The sequence below is a fragment of the Eptatretus burgeri genome, chromosome 15 (assembly GCF_056783735.1).
Source record: "Eptatretus burgeri isolate ZD-2024b chromosome 15, Ebu_testis_v1, whole genome shotgun sequence".
Lineage (NCBI taxonomy): Eukaryota > Metazoa > Chordata > Myxini > Myxiniformes > Myxinidae > Eptatretus > Eptatretus burgeri.
This window is the reverse complement of record NC_140975.1, coordinates 54353315-54379949: the sequence shown is the minus strand read 5'-3', so window position 1 is coordinate 54379949 and position 26635 is coordinate 54353315. Positions and strand designations below refer to the sequence as shown.

General features: G+C 45.5%; 1 protein-coding gene across 1 annotated transcript in view; it reads left to right on the top strand.

The window, feature by feature from the left end:
* The window catches only part of LOC147012194 (solute carrier family 22 member 6-like), a 91709-nt gene that overhangs the window by 37485 nt on the left and 27589 nt on the right, over positions 1-26635 (top strand). The window contains exons 5-7 of the mRNA XM_085856021.1: positions 4765-4879; positions 20673-20788; positions 25462-25676. Coding sequence (XP_085712147.1) covers positions 4765-4879; positions 20673-20788; positions 25462-25676 — 446 coding nt within the window. The remainder of the gene's footprint in view (positions 1-4764; positions 4880-20672; positions 20789-25461; positions 25677-26635) is intronic.

The window sequence follows — 26635 nt, the reverse complement described above, 5'->3', positions numbered from 1 at the left end:
ATCACATGATTAATTAGGTAACCCGATTAACCTATAGACGGGAAGGCCCTAGGTCACGCGGTTGAGTTATTGGCGTGCACGGTCGGTGAAGCGACTCACCGCATCATGGAATTATCTGTGTGCGATGGCCTACAATTCCGGGGAGTCTGGTGGAAGTCGAGATAGCTTCCCCCCCTCGTGGTCTTCTCACCCGACCCCCCTGGCCCGCAACAATATATCTATATCTATATATCTATATCTACTGTATATCTATATCGATCTATATCTACAAAGTAACTTTCGGGATACCCTGTATATATGTGTGTATATATCTATATACATATTGTTACGGTTGTGGAAATTCGCAAACCACCATTCAGGTGGCGTAGGTGAGATATCTCTGTAAGTACATGTGTAGTTAGCCCCAAACTCGTTGTTTAGAGGGAATAAATGTGATTTATTCGGGCTGCGACGCTTTGAGATAGCCGTTTTTCTGTTCTATCTTTATTTTGAACCAACTACGCTCCAACCATCACACAACAACAACAACAACAATGCCAACAGCCACGATCTTTACCTTCACAACTCGCTCCCGCAAACATCGCATCACTGCCATTCCAAATGGCACCATGGCCATAAACCACCACCATAAACCCTCCACCACCTTCACCTCTTTCCTTCTGCGGCCATTCCCGCACCACTTGTGAGCACCGAGCGTCGGGCTGTCCTGGGCTCGTACAAAATACGCGCCGAGCCGCGAGTGCAAAATGCGGCCTTTCCGAGGAGAATTCGGATCGAATGCTACACGCCCACTTCTGATCCGTCCAATCAGCAAGCGCGGGGCGGTTTGGCCCCGCCTCCAGGCGCGTCTGTGTGGAATTGAGATATGCAAATTCTAGGATCAGGGGAGATTCACGCACCTTTTTCTCCGTCCAATGGGCGAGCGTGGCTCCGCCCCCGAGCTCGTTCTGATCTGGAAATTTGCATATGGGTTCTCCTGCCGGCCTATAAAGCGCCGAGTGCAAGGCGAATCTGGGCAGAGTCGGTTTTGGAAGAGCGGAGAGTGGCAGAAAAGCGAAGAAAGTTTTGAGGCAGATTTGGGTTGGAGCGCAGAGTGGAGTCGGGAGGCGAGGGCGTCTAGGTGGTTTGCTGCAGTCGGGTGAGGAGAATTGGGGGAAGAGTCCGAGGAGCTCGGGTCTGAGGCAAGGAAGACGGCGGTCGGCGACGAGGTCGCAGTGGAATCGCTCGTCACGGGACCCAAGCAAGCCAGCTATACTCTTTCCCCAGAGCATCAACAATTCCCCCTTTCCCCCGCGCTGAGATAGTGCGAAAAGGGGGCCCCGTTCCCACCCCACTCCAAGCAGTGCCAACGAAACCCGCGAAGGAGCACGAAGTCGGGGCACCGCCGCGCTGCCACATTTGCGGCACATCACAAAGACGCGGGTAGGACCCACCCGGTCTCGCGGACCAGACCGCTCTTTCAGGTCCTGCGCAAATATTGGCCCACAGGCCCCGTCTGCCCCCTTGTTTTGAGGGTGGCCTTTTCTTTTGTTTCTGTGTAAACGTGTGTGTGTGGCGCCAGTCTGGTGAAGTAAAACTGTTAAGTGTTTCCGTGTGTCGGTCTTATTCGGTAGTATCTCTGTGTCATTGTTTCTTTTGTTACATTTGCTTTTTGTGCATAATTGTTTTAATTGTATATGTGTGCCGCGGAATAAATGTGCATCATGTTGAACTGTTTTCCCGTTTCGCTTCGTCTTTTCTTTAATTGAATCTCCATCTTGCTTCACGTAAAGGGTTGGTAGTGGGCTTAATACGCCCGATAATTAATCGGAACCGTCGAGGCCGACGATAACACCGCTCGGTTATCCCGATAGTACGGAACGGATTGCTTAAGCAGCCCGTGTCCGGAGTCGACCTGCGACGAGGTGCGATCGCCCGGTCTACCCTCCGCGTGGGTACTTAGGTAGGTCGAGTTTAGCGAACAACCCTATCCCACGCGGGTGGCCGATTGGCACGATCGTGGTGAGGCCGAAAGGCCCACTCGTGACTAGCTCTCGGTGTTAGTCCGAGAGGGTGACGACAGAATTGTCCGTCCGGTGGGCGACGTGCCGCGATTCGAGTCACGTGGCCGTTCGCACGCCGGCAGGCGCGAATTCGCAACAACAACAACAAAAAAATATATATATATATATATACACACACACACACACACACTAGTGCACGGCCGAACGTGCAAAAAGAAAAAAACTTTCAAACCGCGAGCCAGAAACAACAACCACACAGGCCGTTCCTTCGCTCTCACGTGCCCGTACGTGCATGGCCCAGAAGTTCGCATATCACAGTTACGATTATTCGCAATTTAGTTTTAATGGCCAATTATTCAATTAGCGCCAACGTATTTTGCCTTTTCGCAATGTCATCACAAGGAAAAACGCAGAGAAGAGAAGAGACAAATAATAGAAAAAAAAACGGACGTGAAAAAAAAACGTACGTGGAAAAAAAAAACCCTTCAAACAACCACACACACCGTTCCTTCGCTCTCGTAAACGACACACACACACACACACACACACACACACACACACACACACACACACACACACACACACACACACACACACACACTGCTGGATTTATTGATAGACTAGTACGTGACCGTACCCGAGCAAAAAAAAATGTTTTTAAAAAATTTTCAAACCTCGAGCCAGAAACAACAACCACACAGGCGTTTCCTTCGCTCTCGTTAATGACGACTGGATTGGGGCATTGTGTTTATCTATAAATGCGCAAAAGAAATCGAGAAATTATTAGAATGCAGTAAGTCATCACTATCCGGAAGTGGTGCGTGCCGTACGGAATGTTCACATGCATTCCACTAATTATCGCTGCATTGAAGTAACAACTGCTGTGATACTTACACACAGATTTAATTACAATCCAAATTAAAATCAAGTTTACCTTCCTGTCTTTGCTTGCCATGACATTCGCTGCCATTGACCATTGCCACTCCTACGCCACAGTAACTAAGGCACCGATCCCCATCGTAACCGGCACGGCACGTGACGTCATCGTCGGCCGCCCGCACACCGGCCGACACAGCAACGTGTCCTTTCATTGGTTGGTAAATAAATGGCCATAACTTGGGAAGCACTTGTCCGATTAATATCAAACCTTGAAAAGGCACATACTCAGGTCCCCAGCAATGTAGTTGGCAAGTTCAATTAGATCGGACCAGTGGTTGTCAAGAAACAGCGGTCACACACACACACACACACACACACACACACACACACACACACACACACACACACAAACACTGCTGGAATTATAGATAGATAATATATATATATATATATATATATATATATATATATATATATATACACACACACACAGCTGGAATTATATATATATATATATATATATATATATATATATATATATATATATATATATATATATATATACATATACATAAATACAGGTGGGGTTAACTCGGCCTGTCATCCTTCCGAGGTCTGCAAAATGAGTGCCAGTATGCTGGTGTACTGTGTTGGAGTGGCGACCTATCCAGGATTGTACCCAATAGCCAAGCCGAGTGCTTAAGCAGCACCAACGCTCTGCGCAGAGTATGGTCCCAATCTCTCTCTCCTCACACTCCTCTCGCCCAACTCGCTGCATAAAGAAACCCAAGAAGACTTACACAAGGTAAGTGCTAACGCTGTTTCGAACCCTTCCCAGAGCTCCTCAACAACTATAAAGACGTTTTTTTTAAGGCAGTTCGAGTCCACGGCATGGCAAAGTGTTCTGGAGAGAGAGAGAGAGAGACAGAGAGACAGAGAGACAGAGAGACAGAGAGACAGAGAGACAGAGAGACAGAGAGACAGAGAGACAGAGAGACAGAGAGACAGAGAGAGAGAGAGAGAGAGAGAGAGAGAGAGAGAGAGAGAGAGAGAGAGAGAGAGAGAGAGAGAGAGAGAGAGAGAGAGAGAGAGAGAGAGAGAGAGAGAGACACACTCCGCTACAGGGCAAAACTCCTCCAAGCCGATTCCAGAAAGCCTCTCTTTGAGCTGATTTCAGATTGAAGCTGTCAGGGCAATAGCAAACAACTTCTGATTGTTTGATTCTCTCTTCACCAGAGATTGCTGGCCTTGGCCTCTTGTCACTTCTGACTCATGCATCCATATGATCTCCTTGCGATTGGCCTGATGGTGCAGGCCAACTAGGCCCAACGGCCTTCGCATGAGAAAAACGACTACAGCCTGAGCTCTCTGAAGTATCTTAATTCCTATTTGACAGCTCCAGTGTTTTTTTTCCTGCCTGCTTCATGTTTCAAGGTTTTGCAAGCATTCTTAAATGAGGAACATAAAGGACAGATTTAGGGAAAACAACATCCAACAAAGTCAAAGGTTTGGTGGGTGTAGAAACCGACATGATGTAAGGGAGGACACATCTTTCTAATAGACACACAATGCATATCGATTACACGAACAGCACACCACAATTATACAAAACAAATACGACGAAATAGTAACTGTTAAATAACAGGATTTCACCACTTGGGCCATTTACATTAAAAAAAAGAAATTATATATGTATATAACATGTACCCGCACATACACACAGAACTTTCATGTTCTCATATTTTCCTTTTATCAATTTGAAATGTCTTCAAGCAGCCTTCCCTTTGTATGTAATAAATATAATGTGATAAATGTAGATATGTAATAAATAGATGACTCCTTGTAAGCTGTTTCACACCTGGTGATATGACCTTTTTTTCAGGTTTCATGTCGAGAGTGCACGTTGGCTGATATTTAAGGGAAGATATGACGATGCATTGAAATGCTTCAAAAGGGTTGCCAGAATAAATGGCAAACAAGTCGTTTTGAATTTGGAGGTCAGTGTGATGACCTTTGTATGTGAGTTTGTACTTGACACTTTTGATAAATCAAGTAGTAAAGTAATTTACTGAGATACACAAGCTGCTATACTCTGTGTGTACACTTCAATGTTTGTGTAATTGATGATCTGATCTAAAAAAAATAAAAAATGTTAGGTCTCAGCATTTGCATGTTGTGGTCACATAATACCCCCCTTTGAGATGATATTTAGTTTCATGCAAACGATAGCATCCACTGACTTGGGTGAACACCACTATGTGGTTGAAACATCTGACATGGGCCATTCTTGCTGGGCAGCTCAAATAGTTGGTGGTTCCTTCATTACCTCCACCACCGAAGGTGGATGGAGCCTCATATTTTTTATTTCTTTGTCTGTCTGTCGATATCAGGTCAAGTATGTCTGTCTGCATGCACAGGAGCAGCGCGTCGCTGCGTCCACTCTCCACTGGTACTCCAGGGGCCTCCGTCTGGCCACCCCCCAGGCAGATGCCTGTCCCATCCCCATCTCCTTGAGATTCTGATCAACCTGCTGCAACCATGAGGAATGTGGTTGGCTGATTGGCCTCCTCAATTCACAAGGCTCCCTCACTGAGAGAATTTGGTGAGCAGGATCAATGTCAGGAAAACGAGCCACATGTCCATACAGTCGCAGCTGATGCTCATGCAGGCAACAAGTCTCATTTTCGTTTCTCTCAGCAACCACTCGTTGGACACAAAGTCCGACAAGTGACAGCCAAGAATTCTCCAAAGAGACCTGGTATGAAAGGAATTAAGTTGCCATCTCTGATCCCGTGTCAGAGTCCAAGTCTCACATCCATAGAGCAAGACTGGAAGCACCAAGGACCTGAAGACTCGGACATTCATCCTCCCGCACTGGTACAGGCAGCACGACACCGAATGATCCAGTGAATCCATGGCTCCCCAAGCCCGACCCAGACGTCTAGTGACCTCTGGCTCACAGCCAGCAGAGACATGAATATCACTGCCAAGACAAGTGAATCTGTCTGTGACCTCAACATCCTCACCACAAACAGGAACAGACAAGAAAGCAGCATCCAACATGTTATTGAAAGCCTGGATCATAGTTTTGACGAAGGAGACCCGTAATCCCAGCGGCTCCAACTCCTCTTTCAGCACCTCAAGGGCCCCCAAAAGGATATCCAGAGTCTCGGCAAAGATGACTGCATCATCTGCGAAATCAAGGTCAGAGATCTTGACATTCCCAATCAATGCACTGCAGCTTGATCTTTCATACATCCTCTCCAGAATCCAGTCCATACAAGCGTTGAAAAGTGTGAGGGCCAGTACACACCCCTGGTGAACTCTAGTAACAACTGGAAATAAGTCAGAGATGGTATCTTCACATCTCAGAGGACTATCAGTACCACAGTATAGTTCAGACATCAGATTGATCAGTTTTGGTGGCACCCCACGAAGACCAAGAATCCTCCAGAGGGCGTCCCAATTCACTGAATCAAATGCTTTACAGAGGTCACCATACGCCGCAAGCAGCCCGTGCCGAAGCTCTCGCTCTTTGGGTCCTCACCGAATGCAGACAAGGATACGGTCAATCGTTGACCTCTTTGGTGTAAAGCCTGACTGCTCTGGACGCTGGTGCTCAAGCAGATGGTGGTGAACCCTTTCAAGAATTATCCGAGCAAAGACCATGCCTGGCACTGAGAGCAGTGTCACCCCTTGTTAGTTGTTGCGGTCCTGGCAATAACCCTTCCCTTTCTAGAGAGGGACAGCAAGGCCCATCTTCCCATCAGTTGGGATGATGCCTATGATCCAGGCAGAGCACAGAACTGCATTCAATGACACGAGAACAGCATTTCCACCATCTTTGAGAAGTTCAGCATGGATGCCAAAGATACCAGGAGCTTTACCCCATTCCACCAGTTCACTGCAGCCTGCGTTTCCACAAACGAAGGTGGACCACAGTTGATTGGAGGGTCAGAAATAGGGATAGCAACACTCCCGACATCCAACTCGACAGCTGGTGGATCAGCCTGGTACAGCCGCCCCAATGAAACCATCCTAGTGGGCCTTCACATCGCACTCCTCTGTCAAGAGCCTACCACCCTCTGCTCTAACTGCAGTACACAGAGGGATGGGCTTGGAGGAATGCAAAGCATGAATTCCCCTGTCAGCAGGATGAGAATCACTTGTCCACAGGTGATGCTCTACCCCCTCACAGATTCCTCGCACATAGGCCTCCTTGTCCACCCTTAGTGCACATACAGTTTTACGCCTCAGCTCCCTGAACAGCTCAGCTCTGCCATTCAGCCTGGCCCTGCGACTCTGGTCAATTGTATCCAGTGTCCCTTGAGAGACAAAATTCTTCTTCACCCTTGGTGAGCCAACATCCAGCCTCGGCTGGGATGATACCATTCTCCCGGATGTAAGCTGCAACTTCAGAGTTGCTACAACCAGCCTGTGGTCGGTAATGAGAAACTGAGCAGTCTGGTAGACCATACAGTTCTGGATCATCCTTCAGCGACAATCAATGAGCACATGGTCAACCTCCTTTTCCACACCATCTGTGTTGGAATACCATGTCCAGCGATGAGCCTGTGGGCGCTAGAACCATGAACCAGCCACGCTAAGTCAATGACTTCTTGCAAAGTCAAGGAACTTCGTGCTATTCTGGTTCATAGTTCCAGACCCATGGGGACCAATACATGTCTCATAACGAGCCCTACCAGTTCCAGTCGATGCAATGAAATCCCCCAAGTCTTGAGGAGTATCTCGCCCGGGGCAATGTTCAACCATAGATTGAGTGTGGCATAGAATGCTTCCTTCATGGTGAGATCACTCGCCTCAGTCGGAGCATAAACAGAGACCAAGGAAATGGCACCCAAGGAGTGACGAATCCTCAGTCTCATAATACGCTCATTGACCGGTGTTACCTCAATTATCATTGGACACAGCTACATCGACTCCTTGGGCATGGTAACCATCAGAGTGACCAGACCAATCGTGGGTGTAACCACCCAACATGATCTTGCCGCAATCCGGTCTCCGAACCTCAGAGAGTGCTGCAATACCAATGTCCAAAATCTTGATCTCAGATGATAACAGAGACTGGTGATTTTCCTCTCTTAGCGATAGGACATTCCAGGCACCCACCCAAACCCTTCCTCAGGTTAACCCAATTAGAATATTGTCTGGTGGACGACACCTCAGCACCACCCCAACACACACTACCGCAATCTGACCCTGGAAGTTTATCCCATGTTTTTCCTATTTTCATCAAAGAGTGGGGGTCCCGAAGGCTTTGCCCAAATCCCGTCATCCGGTGAGCTGCCCTGTGGGGCGCAGTTGCACAGGAGGTATTCCCTCAGAGAGGGTTTTCAGATTTATTTTTGCTTTTCGTATGTTTTATGGAATGAAGGGGTTTATGGTGGCAGGAGTGCAAATCCTGACACCAACTTCCTAATAAAGTAACCCAACTGCAGCAGGACGTCCGCAGACACAGTTGGCCACTAGAAATGGATGGCCGTTGGCTCACAAGCTCCGCCTTTGACAGGTTTTGTTTTTAATCCTGCTGGGTGTCCATAATCATACACCCTACTCACTAGGAAACCTGGTGTGGGAGACAGTTTAGTCGCCGACAACCCGTCCATGAAACAGGTCAGTACAGGTTTTCATGACACCTGTAGCAAGTTACAGATCTGATCTGGCCCAACCTGACAATATTGAGCTGAATATCTAAAAAATTTATGAATGCATTTATACGAAATTCAGCGAACAGGTTGGGTGTGTGGGTAGGACGAATTGATTTGATTTTGGTGCAGATCGAGATCCAGACAGAATAATTTTTAAATAAATTATCCTGTGCATGCAAAGTGAAAAGTGGGGTTAAGCAATTAGTTAATGTCCGTCCACCCGTCTGTCATATCGGTTTATGATCGCAGAACAACTTACTTAAATCGAATGTTATATTTTGAATATGGATCAGAAAATGTATAGAAAGAAAGTTCGTCATTTTTCCGTACTTTGTTTCTGAATTTGTCGCTATTGCACATGCGTAGAGTGGAGTGATAATATTTTTTCTCTGCCTGCCTGGCAATCAAACAAAATTGAAAATCATTCCAAACAGGAAACGTAGTTTTTAAGGACGTTATAATGGACACATACAACAGGCATGAAGAGCTAATGTAACGTGTTAAACAGGGTGATGTAATAGCCACTGGAGAAAATGACTGTAAAACCCAGAATTAATTTATTTATGTGCCTTTAAACCTCTTTAAATCTCCACTTAAATTTAATTATATGCAGTATTTGAAGACTGTAAAACACAAATCGCCTTCATCATACTTCCAAAAACCATGCAAAATATCTATATATCGAATGAGAGGGTGAGGCATGTTTGTCGAGGGTAAAGAAGAGGTCCCCATAATGGCTATGCATCATCATTTCCATCAACTCGTCTTTATTGTCGCCATGATCAACATCGCCATCGCATTATTGGGTCAACTTTATCATTAAAGGTAAGTTTCATGATCTTAATAACTCAAAACAAAACTTTACGTTTTGTTCTATTTCAAGAAAATAAGCCTGTCATCGGATTAATGGCTAAGGTGGCTGGCTTTTAAGACCTTAGGGTCTTGAGTTCAGCCCGCCATGCCAATAAATAACACCAGGAGGGTTGCCTCAGCTGTTATCCTTCCAAGGTTGGCAAAATGAGTACCAGCTTATTGGAAACATGTGGCACTGCATCAGTGGCACAGCCGCACTCCCAGCAATGATGCAACAAGTAACCGCAGTCTGCATGCAGAATAATAAAATAACTCGAGAAAATAAACTTTATTTTATATTCATAATACATGAAAATAATACTTTATTTGATGATCTTAATAACTCTTGTGTTTGAAAAATAAATAGCACAAAAAACCTTAATCAACAATGCTGTTAATTAAGGGTACAGTTTGGACAGGTTTTAAAGCTGAAGTCCCTAACCCTATTTTCCCCGTTACCAAAAGGTTTATGGATTTGCATTTCACGGTGATTTTCAAGAATGTGACCCCCGCAGGTGGCAAGGCCCTCCTATATATACCTGCTCACTGTGTGGAGTATCGTGTTCTATGAAGTCTCTAGTTACCCTCACCGAAGGAGAGGGTATTGCGTTTGGGTCCATTTGTTACTTGGCAAATATATATGTATTTTTTAGACAAGTATGTTGATCACCTCCATTTCTTTGTTTGTTTATTTGTTTGTCCTCTCATCTCCAGCCCAAACCGCTCAACCAATTGTTCTGAAATTTTTGGAGGTCCCGCATTGAAGTTTAGTAAAGTTTGGTTGACCAAAAAGGTCAACATAAGCCAAGAGGCCAATTTGGGCCAAATTTTCTCAAATCCTCAGATTTCATTCAACTGACTTCAAATTTGAACAGGATTTGCATATCAGGTCAATGAATTCAATCACCTTTTTGAGGTTAACATAGGTCAAAAGGTCAACAAAGGCCATAAGTTCAAATTATTAAATTGTTTCTAAAATTGTCAATTTTCATCCAATTGACTTGAAATTTGAAGAGCATTTGCAAATCAGCTCACTGAATACAACCACCAATAATTTTTGAGGTCAGCGCATGCCAAAGGTCAACAACTTAGGATCACTTTCTGAAATCCTCAATTTGCGTACGATTGACTTGAAATTAGAACAGGATTTGCATATCAGGTCGATGAACTTAAACACCAATTAATTTTAAGGTCAAAAGGCAATTCTAAGATTTCTAAAACACAGCCCTAATTTCTAAAATTGATAGATAGGGCCAAAAACTATATGTGTATATTATTATTTCTCAAAAAGTTGTGGACAAGATGATAAAACAAGGTGGATGAGTTGATTCGGTGACAAGAACAAGCAGATTAGATTTTGGTTTGGATCCAGCCAATCAGTGGGATACAAAACGTGAACTGTTCAACCGAGCAGAGGTATGCGCTCAACTGAGTGCCACTCTACTTTGTGCTGTTTTGCTAAGTGTCACTCTATGAGCGATTTTTCATTTGTCTGCCTGTCTGTCTGTTTGTTTGTCCACACATAGCTTTTGTGTTTTTCTCCACAACCGCTTGTTGCATTGAGATGAAATTTTCACTATAGGTGCGACTACTCATGTAGAATGTTTTAATCATAAGTATGACGTCATAGGTCATGTGGTGTAGCAGCCATGTTGGAAAAATGAAAACAACTTTGGCCCTCTATCTCTGAAACCGCACCAATGAAAAAATTGAAACTTGGCCCACAAGTACTCCTCATGGGAAATGTGATTTTTGATGATGTCAGAGGTGCCTTCATTATGATGTTATAATTACATATGTAGAACGCTACATCTGATCAATATGAAAATTACTTGAGGGTCATCGAGGGATAAAATGGTCCACAGAAAAAAAAATTGATGACATCATTGGTCACGTAATTCAGTAGCCATATTGTAAAAAAAAAACCTTCAAAAATCTTCTTCTCTGAAGTGGCTGAACAGATCAAGGCGAAGCTTTACACGTATGACCACCTATCCATGACGAAGAAAAGATTCACACACATGATGTCATAGGTCACATGGTTTAGCAGCCATATTTGATTCACCCTAAAACCTATAAAAAGTCTTCTTCTCCACAACGGCTTTGCAGATCGAGGGGAAACTTCACACACATGTTCCCCAAGCCATAGATGTACAATTTTGTTGAGGAATAATTGATAGGTAACATGGTTTTGCAGCCATATTGGATTGAAGAAAAATATTAAATGTTTTCTCTGGAACTGATTAATCTAGTCGTGATGGGGAATAAATGTTTTAAATTTCAACTTGATCAGACGCATGGTCTGGCAGCCAGAATTATTTAATTTTTTGATATGGGCTCTTTTTGTTTTTTTTTCAATACGGCTCACTTGGCTGTCCCTGGATGGGTTTGAGGGTAGAGCAGTAGCAGCTGAAATGCGAGTCCTATCCAGGTTCCTCCTGATGACAATATTTGATTTTTGCATGCTTGGGTTCCTTCTGATTACTCCAATGCAGGACTGTACCTATTTGGTTTTCCATTTAATTTTAATTGAATTTATTGGAATCCCATTCTAAATTCAATTGAATAATGAATAATAATTTAAAACGTCATGGGTCAGGGTCAGGTGTTCAATCAAAGCGGGGTTGCATCAAAGTGGGACATCTTGGTACGCAGTCATCACTGCCAGCAGGTATGAAGTGGCAGTTCTAATTATGACTCATTAATTAGAAACACAACAGTACACAAACGCCACACAAAACTACACAAACACCACACGACACATCACACAAAATAAGTCCTGGTGAGGATCTGCAATCTCTGATTGCTCTTTTACTTGTTTTAGAATGTTTATCTGATGTTTTGCATTCGCTATTTGATGGTGCCTTTTTCTTTTAAGGATGAGATTAAAAAAAAAAAAATTGTAATCATCAGATCTACTCATTGGCTTTTTTTAAAATTCACTTCACTTTTGTTTCCCTTTGATAAACCAGAAAAATGGGCATGCAGAATAGCATAGAGCAGTGATTCTCAACCAGAGGTAAACTCACCCCCTGGGGGTAAAAATTTACATAGCAGGGGGTAAATATTGTTGCGAATATGGAAGCCATGAGCACACAGACATTCAGGTTCCTATAGCTTAGTTATTTCGATAATTTTTTTTTATAGATAGCTTCCTTCCCTTGTCTAGTGGGTGAATCAATGTAAATGCGCTGTGATTTATTGGCTGCTCTTAGAGCACCCTCACTCTGGACATTTCCATCTGTCTGTCTGTCCGCGAAACTTTGGTCAAGCCTAGGGGCTAAACCACTCAACCGATTCCAATGAAATCTGGTAGGTAGGACCAATATTTCTGGGAATCATGTGTCTTCGAATATGGGACCCCAGGCCCCAGCAACGACATAGCAACGGCCCTTTAAAGTGGTCAAAAAATCGAAAAAAAAAAAAATTCGAAAAATCGAAGCTCAGAGTTCTGTGCGCAATCTATCTAGCTCCCTTCATGCCAATTTGCAGCCCTTACAAAAAATATTTGTAGGAGGAGATAGGTTTTGGGCGAATACATGTCGAACATTTCAGAAATGGTTAATTGTGAATATCTCTAAGAGAAAGAGTCTGATTTTGATGAAACTTGGGTGAAATGTGTACAATGTGGCTAGCATGTACACAAAAATGAATGGTTGCTATGCACACCTCCGTTGTTTAGCAACAGCTAAAATACTTTATCGTACATCGTACACTTATTGTGGACTGTACAAGAAAATCAATACCTCCGAAACTGGACCTCCGAGGGACCTGTTTTTTTGTGCCCAAGGAGAATGTCTAAAAGCATCATATAAAAAAATAAAATATTTAGCGAATAGATAAATGGAATTACCAGGGCTGCCATTTGTTGGAGTCTCTTTGGAAACATGCCTGAAATTTCACAAGGCGGGTTTCTGGGCGCAAACTAAGAGGGCTGTGATAATCATATTTATTGTGCTAAATTGATTGATAGCATGTACATGAATATCAGCTAGTCGCGTCGGCCAGCTTTCCATCTAGAGCGAGCAGCCATGTTACCTACCGGCTTGTTTTAATAGTTAGGAGTTTTATCGGGATTCTGCAGAGAAGAACAACGACCCTCCCGCCCCGAGATTCTTGCAGCGTAAACAAGAATGACGGTTAGAAGAATGCTGCAAACTGAGGACGATCATCCCCCCGCCCCGGGATTTTCCCCGTGCGCCGGGGAGGGGGAGGGTTGAGCGCGCCGGAGCGCATAAAAGGAAGAAAAGGAGCCAGCCAAAGAGGGAGTGAGCAGGAATGAGCAGAGGGTAGTGAGCAGCCAGCAGCCAGCAAACCAGAGAGGAGAAGCGAAGGAAAGGAGCCAGTGAGAGAGGAGCTAGCCAGTGAGAAGCGAGGAAGGAGCGCTCATCGTGTTGGAGCGCTCGTGTTGTTGGAGCGCTCGTCTCCGAAGGCCTGGACTGGTATTGCCACTGCTGTCTGGAACGTCTCTTCCTCCTCTTCCTCATCCTCCTCCTCCTCCTCCTGAAAGACCATCCGCCGCCGGAGCCGGAAGGGTAGCGTACCGTCTCTGGAGTGAACGGATTCGAGGTTTGGTGGCCGGGACAGGCGCCGAACCAAGTCATCCTGAAGACCGCACGAGGCGGGCAGGTCCAAGGTAGACCCTGGCCCTCAGCTGCACTATCCTCTGAGCTGAAGGCCGAAATAAAGGCGTTAGCCACAACTTCTTTTGTGTGTGTGTGTGTGTGTGTGTGTGTGTGTGTGTGTGTGTGTGTGTGTGTGTGTGTGTGTGTGTGTGTGTGTGTGTGTGTCCGTGGGCCCGTCCTCTAAGTAGTGAACTGTTAAGTGCTTTTGCCTGTATATTATTTGCCTTGCTTTCGTCTGTTTAACTCTGCTCTGTGTGTTCCCTCCCTGCCTATTGTAAATAAATATCCATATTTGTTCAATGTATCTGCTCGTTTGGTGTTTCTTTCATTGGTTCGACATGACGCATGATTGAGAATTAGTAAAAGCTGCTACGGCCCTAAGGGGACATTTGGACCGACGGTTCTTGGCGACTAAACCGCTCGGAATCGCACATGGAACGAGCACACTAAGCGGCTCGTTTTCGTATGAGTTCCGTCGAGTGTGAATTTCCCCGGTAGTTGGACCACGTGGGTATTTAGGTAAATTGAAATTGTCAATCGACCCTACCCCACGTGGTCTATCCATTGGTGAACTTCGGTCCGATAGAGGACCTGTCGGCTTCGGACTTATCCGGGGCGACGACCTATACATTCCGGGCGATCGGTCGGGCCAACTTGCAGCTCCATCAAGCGGTCGTGCTCGCGGCCGATACCCGGCCCCGCAACAATATATCATACCTAAAAATTCAGCATTTATTCTGTAATACACTATACCTAGTCAGCCTGTTTTAGAAAAATTATGGCTTGCATGGGTGTACATCCTGGGTGGGAGGGGGGGATAGGGGGGATGTATCCCACCCCCCTTTCATGTAGGATGGGGAGGATGAACTATCTTTCATACCCCCCTAAAATTCCTTTTTTTTGATAATAAAATCATATATATATATATATATATATATATTCATTCAAAATTTATGAATCATAAAGACAAAACTGTTCATATATTCGTATACTTTGCTTGCAACACTACAATAATGATATACATTTTTTAATCATACATCATTCTCATTTCTAACTCAATGTTGCTATTTTTATAATGATGATGCTGGTTGTAACTCTTTAGTTTTTATTATCTTACACATCATGTTATGACGATTTTTTTTTAGCAACTTCAGACAAAATCAATTACATCGTTATCGTTGTGATGTGACAGACAACATATAATTAATACATTGTAACATACAGACTCACATTCTTTACAAATTATCCTATACAGACTCAAAAATCAATTCCCCCCCCCCCCAAAAAAAACTTTTTTTTGTCCTTTATAAAAGTTTATTTTGTGCAAAACCTTAAAAATAAAGTTGTTCCATCTTCTTCTTTTCTGTGCCTCATGCCGGCTGGAGAGTAGTCTGTAGAAGACAGAAAGACCACCGACCAACCTGCGGTGATTGAGTGAGAGGCCCAAAGACTCAGCTTCATTGCGGGAGATGCCGATGATCTTAAATGCCCTGGTTTCGACAGCGTGAAGCCGAGAAAGGTGGGAGGCAGGAGCACCAGCCCAGAGGGGAGAGCAGTACTCCATCAGGCTACGGACAAAAGCTTTGTAAGTGGTCAGGAGCTCAAGAGGGCCGAGGAAGGACTTTGCACGACGGAGGATTCCCAGTCGGCGACTGGCTTTTGAGGCGAGGTTGGAAATGTGACTTTCCCAGGAAAGGTCATGGCAGATAGTGAGACCCAGAAGCTTGAAAGAAAAGACTTCTTCCAGAGGATTGTTGAGAAAGTGGATGGGGGGGTTTTGTAAACGGTCCTTTCGAAGAGACATAGTAAGAGTGTGAGATTTGTCTGGATTGAAAGACATGTTCCACGTGTTGGACCAGTTTGTGATTTTATCCAGATCTGCAGTGAGTGAAGAAGCTGCTGCTTGCCGGTCGGAGGGATGATAGATGGTACGGCAGAGGGTGGAGTCGTCGGCAAAGAGAAATAGAGGATTTTCCAGAGAGTCCGAGAGATCATTGATGAAAACCAGAAAAAGAACAGGGCCCAGAACGCTACCTTGAGGAACTCCAGCTTGCACAGGAAGAGGGGATGAAAGAACTCCATTTAGGGCCACACGTTGACTGCGACAGGAGAGGAAGTCTGCGAGCCATGAGTGGAGATGGCCTTGAATACCATGGGAAGAGAGTTTGGTGAGTAGGGCAGGGTGCCAGACTGTGTCAAAAGCACGTGATATGTCCAGGGATACGGCTCGGATTTCCTGTCTGGCATTGAGGACCTCCATCCATTGATGGGAGAGCAGAAGCAGCATATCCAGGGTAGAGTGACCTGGTCTGAAACCAAATTGATGATTGGAAATCAAGCCATTGGAGAAGAGGAAGGATTTCATGTCTGAAGCGATGATGGATTCCATCACCTTGCTGATGATTGGGAGAAGGCTGATTGGTCTGTAGTTACAGGGATCTGTTTTTGCACCTTTTTATGCAGGGCAGTGATGTTAGCAGATTTCCAAGCAGATGGCAGATGACCTTGGGCAAATGAGAGGGTGAATAGAACAGAGAGAGGGTGAGCAAGAGCAGAAGAGCAGGCTTTGAGGACACGTGGGCTGATGCCGTCTGGACCGGTTGCAGAATTTGACTCGAGGTTTGAAAGCAAGCTCTCCACCTTGTCAGGAGAAAAGGATACAGAGTCCAGGGACAGTTGGGTGCGACTGGGTAAAGTGGGTAGAGATAGTGATGGGTTTAGGACACAAGATTTAGCTGCAAACACCGAGTTTAGACATTCAGCTTTATCACGTGTGGAATCAGCAGTGCGGCCATTTGAGGTAAGGGAGGGGATGGAGGGGGAACATACACCAGAAACAGATTTGATTAAACGCCACCAGGATTTTGAGGAGGGAGAGAGGTTTGAGAGTTCAGACTTGAGATGAGAAAGATGTTGTTTTCTGGCTCTCCTGAGGGTAGATACACACTTGTTCCGAGCTTTGTGGAAAGAACTGAGATTGCCCTCAGTTGGGTTTGCTTTCCATGAGGCAAAGGCAAGTTGTTTCAGGACAACTGCCTCGCCACAAGCTTCAGTAAACCAAGGGCGGGAGGAAGGGTAAGATAACTGAACACGAGAGGGGATAAATCTGTGCATGAGGGAGAGCAAGTTTCTTTGAAAGAATTCCCAGGATGAGTTGATGTTTGAGAAAGTAGTGATAGGAGACCAGTCTGTCAGTTTGATGGCTGCTCGGAGACCCTGCCAGTCGGCTTGAGTGAAATGCCAGACTCGACGGCGGTGAGGTGATTCTCTGATAACAGCCAGAGAGATGTCCACTTTAACAAGGACGTGGTCAGAAGAACCAATTGGAGCGAAGGAAGAGCAGCAGATATTGTCAGGGAAATTTGTCAAAATCAGATCCAGAAGAGATGGAGTACCATTGGTTGAGATCCGGGTCAGGAAGTTGACCGATTGAGTCAGTCCCAATGAGTCACAGAAAGCTTTTGCTGAGGTGCCATGGCAGGTGAGAGAGGTACCCACACCTAGCCAACTGGCGTGATGACAATTGAAGTCACCACATAAGAGGAAGAGAGAGTTTGGATGAGAAGATAGAAGATGGTCCATGTTTTCGGATAGTGAGGTGTAGATGGAGTCATCACTGTTCGGTGGATGGTACAGTACACATATAAGCATGAGGTGGGAGTGGAGGGGAAGCCGAAGCCAGAGGTATTCCTGGGGTTGTGGGGGAGTGAGAGCAGTGCATGGAGAGTGAGGAATAGAGTCTTTGATGAAGAGAGCAACACCTCCACCAGGACGAGGCTCGGGTCTGTCATACCGTAAGAGGGAGTAACCAGGGAGAGATACTTGGGAGTCAGACACGTCTTGGGAGAGGAAAGTTTCTGTGAGGCAGTTTATGTCTGGTTTGTCAGTGGCAACCTGTATGGAAAGATCTGAAAGGTTTGAGCGAAGGCCCCGGATATTTGAGGTCCACACTTTTAATGAAGAGGTAGGGGAGGAGGCTTTGGTTCCAGGAGGTGGAGGGGGAGGGGGGTAGGACGAGGGGGTAGGACAAGGGGGGAGGTAAGGAGGGTTGCTGAAAGAGTGTGGGGTATTGCAGAATAGCAAGGGGAGGGGGCCGAATGAGGAGGAGAAAAGGCTCTGTGGTGCTGGGGAGAGGGGGACAAGAGATAAGGAAGAAGGCAGTTGAGGATTTGAGGAGGTGGAGTGAAGAGATGGAGGTGAGAGGGCAGTGGAGGGAGGCAGGTTGGTGGATGAGAGGGGGGGCAACTTAGAGAAGGAAGAGTGAGGGGGATGAAAGGTGGGAGAAAGGTGAGGGGGATGAAAGGTGGGAGAAAGGTGAGGCGGCAATTTTTGAGAGAGGTGAGAGGAAGGCTTGTAGGGAGAAGAGTGGGATGGTTGCTTTGAGAGTGAGAGTGAGGGGGGTGTGTTGTCACTGAAGTTGGAAAAAAAGAATGGTTGATGGAAAGCGAGCATCCATGGCAAACTGTGGTTTTTAAAAGTTTTAGGTCAGAGATGCGATTTAACACAATTCTTGATGGATGCAATGAAGGCGAATTCAGAGAATGGAGAGAAGAAGCGCTGTAATAGTTGGATTTTTTAGGCAAGGAATGAAGGAGAGGTCGAAATGAGAGCAGTCTGTTAAAATAGCAGAAGAGTAGTGCATTGTGAAACAGTAAAGAGTACCACATGTGTGGGAGAGGAAGATGAAGCATTATAAGATCGTTTTTGTTGTTCATATTAATGTATGAGAGAGTTCAACAGATTAGGTCATGGAAGTGTAGACAAAAATCGAGGAAGAAGACGAGGAGGAAGTTAAGAGGAAGAAGAAGAAGCAGAATCGGGAGAAGGTGGGCATGTTGTTGTTGCTGGGTATATATTTTTTTATTTTATTTTATTTTTTTTGAGATAAGAAAGAGATTAGTTGGGAGAATGGGGGATGTTTGGAAAGTGGGGAGGATGAAAATTGAAGGTAATGGGGAGGATAGAAATTGAAGGTAATGGGGAGAAAAAACAAACAAACAAACAAAAAAAAACAATCGAACACCGAGTGGAACCGGTAGGCCTCAAGCCTAGGCCTAGGCCTCAAACACCAGGTAAGAACGTCGACAAAAATACTCACAAAATAGCACGATTTTTGAAACAAAACCGAACTAGGAACACACAGTAACATGTAGGTGAGAAAATTAAACAGTTAAAACCGGACAAATAACAACCGGAAACTTAACTTTGAGAACGTCAGCAGGGAGCCCCGAAGGAGACCTCTCGCCGCTCCAAAACCGGAACCGGAAGTCAATTTGAATCGTTAAACGCAAGGACGATCCATCATAACCCACACTCTCCCCTCACACTCACCTACTACTGCTACCATGAACAAACTACTACTAATACTAATACTAATACTAATACTGATACTGATACTGTTACTGCTGACATAGACATCGACTCAAAAAGGACTCGAAAACACTGTTGGGTTCCCCTTTTATGAGCAGCATTTTTATATACCAATTCCCAAAACCGCTGGGAACACGTCTTTATATGGCAGTTGTAAGCTAGAAACATGTTAATTTATTTTTTTTGTCGACCGGAAGACGTCATTGGAATACATCTACATATGTCGATGTGTGTTGGGACTACGTAAAGAATTGGTTCAAAGCACGTCAAACATAAGTTAGAAATAAGTTTCGCGTAAAAAAGACATTACCGCGACGTGTTTCGACTTATGAGTAGCTTATAAGTAGCCTTTGTGGGCGTGTGTAAGCGTCCACATATCGTGTGTAAAACTTATCCCCATCGCATGCGGAACGTGTGTCATACGCCGAGTACGTCGTAAAATTTTGAACATGTTTAAAATTTATTGACGTACTCTACTTACTACGACGTATGATAGCGTACTTTAGCGTTGTACTCACGTATACCAAACTTACTCATACCGTATTTGACGTGCTCCAACGTTTTAGACACATTTTTCTTAGGTCGGCATACGCTGGCAAGATCGCCAAGGTGTGACCGCGATGTTGACACTTCCATTTCTACGGCAGTTATGATTCGAATCGTTGTGCATCAGCCTTTTAATAGGCTACGTCACGACATCGTCGGCGATGCGTGCAACGCGCTATGCCTAAGTTAGACTATCGTTGGGCATCGGTTGTGTAGGCCGACAACAGGTTCAGCATTTGTTGGTATAAGTTATCTATAACACAACGAAACATTCTGTGTCCATTACCAATGCGTTATACATAAGACCAAGTCGCTATGAATATGTCTGAATCTTTAAAAAAAAAACATCAAAAGTTCAATGTAAGCCAGCGTTTTATATACATTTTAATACGTTGCCATCGCTGGCTAAAACGTCAAGGTGTGACCGGGCCTTTAGTTCAGGTCCAAATCCAGATCCAGCATATCAGTGGGATACAAACAGAAACGAATTAGCCTGGCAGAGGGATGCACTCTCCCGGGTGGTCGTTCTATTTTTTTTTAATGTCTTTGCAATTCAAGTCAAAGTGCACGTATATGTCCATCCATTGTGATCCTCAGAAACTGATGATAAAAGTAAAAGCCAATTTTCATGACACAGTCAGACTCGAAACCCCCATTGTGTCGTTTGAATGCAATTGCACGATTTCTGCCATTCTGTTTGATGAACTCCCTTTTCTCATTGCTTTTAGATTCTGAAAAAGGGACTCGAAAATGAGTCTACAGGGACAATGAAAACATACACCTTTTTGGACTTGGTGAAAACTGCGACTCTTAGAAAACGAACTTTCACAATGCTCTTCATATGGTAAGTAAACTTTGGTCATCCTTCGGTGACTTTTCCAGAATTGCTTGTCCATATCAGAAAAGGAGATGCATGCTTGTTGAGCGATTAGTAACTAGATTTAAGGGCATATGAGGAGGTGTTTTTTGTGACAAACAAAAGAGCTGTTGATAACCATGATGAAAGGATGCTTTGGTGAGTCAATAAAAAAGGTGGATGATATGTATCCCGTGCTGGATTAACCATTAGGCAGACAAGGCATGTGCCTTAGGGCCAGCCAAAAATTCGGGCCAAAAATTATTTTCACATTAAATATTTGTCTTTTTTTGTATTAAATATTTTGTTCTTGAATCAGTTCATCTTTTGTCTGGGGGTCCATTTCCATGAGCCCGAGATCTAATTTAAAATTTTCAGGCCATTCTCTAAAATTTCAAAATGTGCCTTCGGGCCAGCCGAGGCTTAATCCGGCACTGCATGTATCCCAACAGGGTTGCCAAGATATTTATTTCATGACTAAAGCCCTAAAGTATCAAAATCGGTGGCATTATGGTTAGAGTGGTAACAAAGGGCGGAGGAGCTCCTTGTGAGCCAACGGCCATCCATATCTAGTGCCCAACTGTGTCTGCAGACGTCCTCCTGCAGTTGGGTCACTTCTTATTAGGAGGTTGGTGGCAGGATTTGCACTCCGGCCACCGTAAAACCCTTCATTCCGCAAAACGCAAAAACGCAAAAAAATCTGAAAACCCACTCCGTGGGAGTACCTCCTGTGCAGCTTCCCTTCGCAGGGCAGCTCACCGGATGACGGGATTGGGGCAAAGCCTTCGGGACCCCCAATCTTTGATAGGAGGGAAACCACGGGGTAACATCCCTGGGTCAGATTGCGGGAGAGTGTGTCGGAGTGGTGCTGAGGTGTCGTCCACCAGACGGCGGTCTCCTTGGGTTAACCTGAGGCGGTCCCTTCGGGTGGGTGCCTGGAATGTCCTATCCCTAAGAGAGGATGATCACCTGTCTCTGTTATCATCTGAGCTCAAGCGTTTGGACATCGGGATTGCAGCTCTCTCTGAGGTTCGGAGACCGGATTGCGGCGAGATAATGGTGGGTGGTTACACCTACTATTGGTCTGGTCGCTCTGATGGTTACCATACCCAAGGAGTTGCTGTAGCTGTGTCCAATAAGCTGACCCCAATGATAATTGAGGTAACACCGGTCAACGAGCGTATTATGAGATTAAGGATTCGTCACTCCTTAGGTGTCATTTCCCTGGTCTCTGTTTATGCTCCGACTGAGGCGAGTGATCTCACCGTGAAGGATGCATTCTATGCCACACTCGAGTCTGTGGTTGATCAGTGCCCCAGACGAGATACACTTCTAGTCTTGGGGGATTTCAATGCATCGACTGGAACTGATAGGGATGGTTATGAGGTGTGTGTTGGTCCCCATGGGTCAGGAACTATGAACCAGAATAGCACTAAGTTCCTTGACTTTGCAAGAAGTCATGGACTTAGGGTGGCTGGTTCATGGTTTCAGCGCCCACAAGCTCATCACTGGACTTGGTATTCCAACGCTGGCGGTGTGGCAAAGGAGATTGACCATGTCCTCATTGACGGTCGTTGGAGGATGATCCAGAACTGCAGGGTCTACCGGAGTGCTCAGTTCCTCAATACTGACCACAGGCTTGTCGTAGCAACTCTAAAGCTGCACCTTAAATCCTGGAGAATGGTACCATCCCAGCCGAGGCTGGATGTTACCAAGCTCAGGGATGAGAGAGTAGCTGAGGAGTTTGCGAACAGGCTGAGTGGACACTTGGGGGGTCTGGGTGCTTTGGGGGGTCCTGAAGAGTTGTGGAACACCTTCAAGACCACCGTCCTTGATGTTGCCGGTGGATGCCTTGGAGCTCACCGCAGGGCAAAGAAGAATTTTGTCTCTCAAGGGACACTGGATACCATTGACCAGAGTCGCAGGGCCAGGCTGAATGGCAGAGCTGAGCTGTTCAGGGAGCTGAGGCGTAAAACTGTACGTGCACTGAGGGTGGACAAGGAGGCCTATGTACGAGGAATCTGTGAGGGGGTAGAGCATCACCTGTGGACAGGTGATTCTCGTCCCGCTTACAGGGGAATTCGCGCATTACGTTCATCCAAGCCCATCCCTCGGAGCACTACAGTTCGAGCAGAGAGTGGTAGGCTCTTGACAGAGGAGTCTGAAGTGAAGGCCCGCTGGGCCGGTTACTTTGAGCGGTTGTACCAGGCTGATCCCCCAACTGTCGAGTTGGACGTCAAGGGTGTTACAATCCCTGTTGCTGACCCTCGAATCAACTGTGGTCCACCTACACTTGTGGAAACACGGGCTGCGGTGAACCAGTTGAAACGGGGCAAAGCTCCAGGGATCTGTGGCATCCATGCCGAACTTCTCAAGGCTGGTGGAAATGCTGCACTCGTGTCGTTGCATGCAGTTTTGTGCTCTGCCTGGAACACAGGCATCATCCCAACTGACTGGAAGAGGGGCCTTGTTGTCCCTCTCTGGAAAGGGAAGGGTGATCGCCAAGACTGCAACAACTACCGAGGGGTGACGCTGCTCTCAGTGCCGGGCAAGGTCTTTGCTCGGATAATTCTCGATAGGGTTCGCCACCATCTGCTTGAGCACCAGCGTCCAGAGCAGTCAGGCTTTACACCAAAGAGGTCAACGATTGACCGTATCCTTGCACTTCGTGTCCTAACCGAACGCAGATGAGAGTTTCGGCTGGGGCTGCTTACAGCCTATGTTGATCTCTGTAAAGCGTTCGATTCAGTGAATCGGGATGTCCTCTGGAGGATTCTTGGTCTTCGTGGGGTGCCACCAAAACTGATTGATCTGATGTCTGAACTCTACTCTGGTACTAAGAGTGCTGTGAAGTGTGGTGGTACCATCTCTGACTTATTTCCAGTTGTTACTGGAGTTCGTCAGGGATGTGTACTTGCCCCCACACTTTTCAGCACTTGTATGGACTGGATTCTAGGGAGGATGTCGGAGAGATCAAGTTGCGGTGCGTCATTTGGGAATGTCAAGATCTCGGACCTTGACTTTGCAGATGATGCAGTCATCTTTGCGGAGACTTTAGACATCCTCTTGGGAGCCCTCGAGGTGCTGAATGAGGAGTCAGAGCCGTTGGGATTACGGGTTTCTTGGGTCAAAACTAAGATCCAGGCTTTCGGTGACATCTTGGATGCTGCTGTCCTGTCTGTGTCTGTTTGTGGTGAGGATGTTGAGGTCGTGGAGAGATTCACTTACCTTGGCAGTGATATTCATGTCTCTGCTGGCTGCGAGTCAGAGGTCAATAGACGTCTGGGTCGGGCCTGGGGAGTCATGGATTCACTGGATCATGAGGTGTGGCGCTGCCGGTACCTGTTCGGGATGAAGAAAGTCCGAGTCTTCAGGTCCTTGGTACTTCCAGTCTTGCTCTATGGGTGCGAGACTTGGACTCTGACCAAGGATCTGAGACGGAGAATTAATTCCTTTGGTACCAGGTCTCTTCGGAGAATCCTTGGCTATCGCTGGTCGGATTTTGTGTCCAACCAGCGGTTGCTGAGAGAGACTCGGATGAGATTTGTTACCTGCATAGTCCGTGAGCGTCAGTTGCGGCTGTATGGACATGTGGCTCGTTTTCCTGACTCTGATCCTGCTCACCAAATTCTCTCAGCGAGGGAGTCTCATGAGTGGAGGAGGCCAGTGGGTCGACCACGTGCCTCATGGTTGCAACAGGTTGACCATCATCTCAAGCAGATGGGGATGGGCCTGGCATCTGCCTGGGGGATGGCCAGACGGAGGCCCCTGGAGTACCGGCGGAAAGTGGACGCAGCAACGTGCTGTTCTGGCACATGCTCCCATACCTGACCTGACCTGGTAACAAACCAAACTCAGCATTTAGAGAATAAAACACTGATCAACCCTGTGGGTTGGCATCAAATGACGGGTGGGAGCAAGGGTGGGCACGGAGAGAAATCTCTCACTGAAAAATAAAATACCCACTGACTGCGAAGGGAAAAGCAACGCCATGCGAGATGGCACCCTGTGTGTCCCAGGAAGTGATCTCCCCCGACGTCTGAAGTCAAGTATTGTGTAGTACCTTGTGATCTTGTCTCTGTATGTGTGTGTATTTGATGTGATTCTTCCATGAACCTGAGAAACTAGGAAATAAAAGGTTAAAAAAAAGACGTGGATTTGAAGTGTTTCCTTTGAAGATAAAGCTGGGCCAACTTGATGGGGTACAAGGGTTGGTATTTCTGCCACTGAGCATAACTTCACTGTCCTTAGGCACATGTGCTATCAGTCATGACTCCTGTGATACAGCAGAGGGCATGCATATTATCTCTTCCTTCATTCTTGTGAGTCAAGATGCACCAAATCAGGCCTGAACTCGTTCAAAACTCACTGGTGGAGACGAAGCATTTTGAAATGTCGATGTTTGTACAAAATGTAAGTGCTGTACCTCTGCACCATCCTATAAGATTTCGTAAAAATCACAACTATTACAGGATATCAAGCTGTGTTGGTTGTGTTTTCGAACAATGGTCAGAGTCAAGTTGTGTTGTTTGAACAACAATTCGTTGTCCTATCACCCTCCACAGATGAAAAAAGAAATGGGTATTCCCTTATCTCTTTTGCCAATCACCTTTTTCTTTAATCTTACGCGTGTCCATCATTGATTAATCCCACATTCACAGGTTCGCCACAAGCTTCTCCTACTATGGCCTGGCTCTGAACCTCCAGGGATTCAAAGTCAATATATACCTTCTTATGGTGTTGTTTGGACTCGTGGACTACCCGGCAAAGTTAGCAGGCTTGCTCACTGCATACTATATTGGTCGACGTGCAGCTCAAATGGCAGCGCTTTTACTTGCTGGTTTTACCTCTGTGGCTCTGATCTTCATCGCAGAAGGTATGTTCAAAATTGGCAAATGGATAACATTTCGTGCAACTCCAACGTCGCAAAAAAATTTCCCTCCACCAAGAATGTGGCCAACACTGCATGTGGCAACAAAATCCAACAATGTTTGAACCATAGCACTTGTATGATTCATTTTTATGCAAATTTGCCAATTCCTTTCATTATCGCAGGAACGTTCTGACTTGCCTTTTTGTTGTTGTTTGGTCGATAATAATTGTTATCTTCCTCACTTCCTCCCTTTTCTTTCTGATGAGATTGACAACAAGAAGTTGAATTTTTTTTTAAATTTTCCTTTCATTAAAAATTATATTCCCTTTTTCCATGTCTAATTGTTCCCCATGTCTAATTGTTGAATTTTTCTCTACCATTAGACCAGAAGACCATTTTTCCCTACCATTAGACATGGTTCCCCATGTCTAATTGTTGGATTTTTCGTTGCCTTCTTCCTTTCCTCTAATTATTCAAGTTGCCACGCCCTTTATGGCTTTCTCAATTGATGCTTTTCCTACCATCTCCATCTCCATGTACTGTATTGTTTAATTAAAGCAAATTATTTCTGAAACTAGCATATTCAAGATGTATTTGACAAGAATCTGCTTTCAATAACCTTTTGGAGATACCAAGTTGAGGATTGGTGGAAGATCTTGAATAAATAACGGATAACAATAAAACAGAACAAAAAGAACATAGTGGAAAAAGGGGAGATACACGAACAGCAAGGTGGAGGGATACTTGGAGGAAGATTGGGTATGGGGAGGAATGAGATCAAAGGAAGGGAGACGAGGACGGTGGAGATGCACAATCTGGATACAGGTTCAAACAAAGGCAGAAGAGGAAGGGAAACAGAAATGGACGATACACGAAGGGGTGGTTGGGGGAAACCTGGAAAATGACGGATCGACTTGGGAGGATTAATGTGGGTATAAAAAAATCATGAGTATGAATGGGAC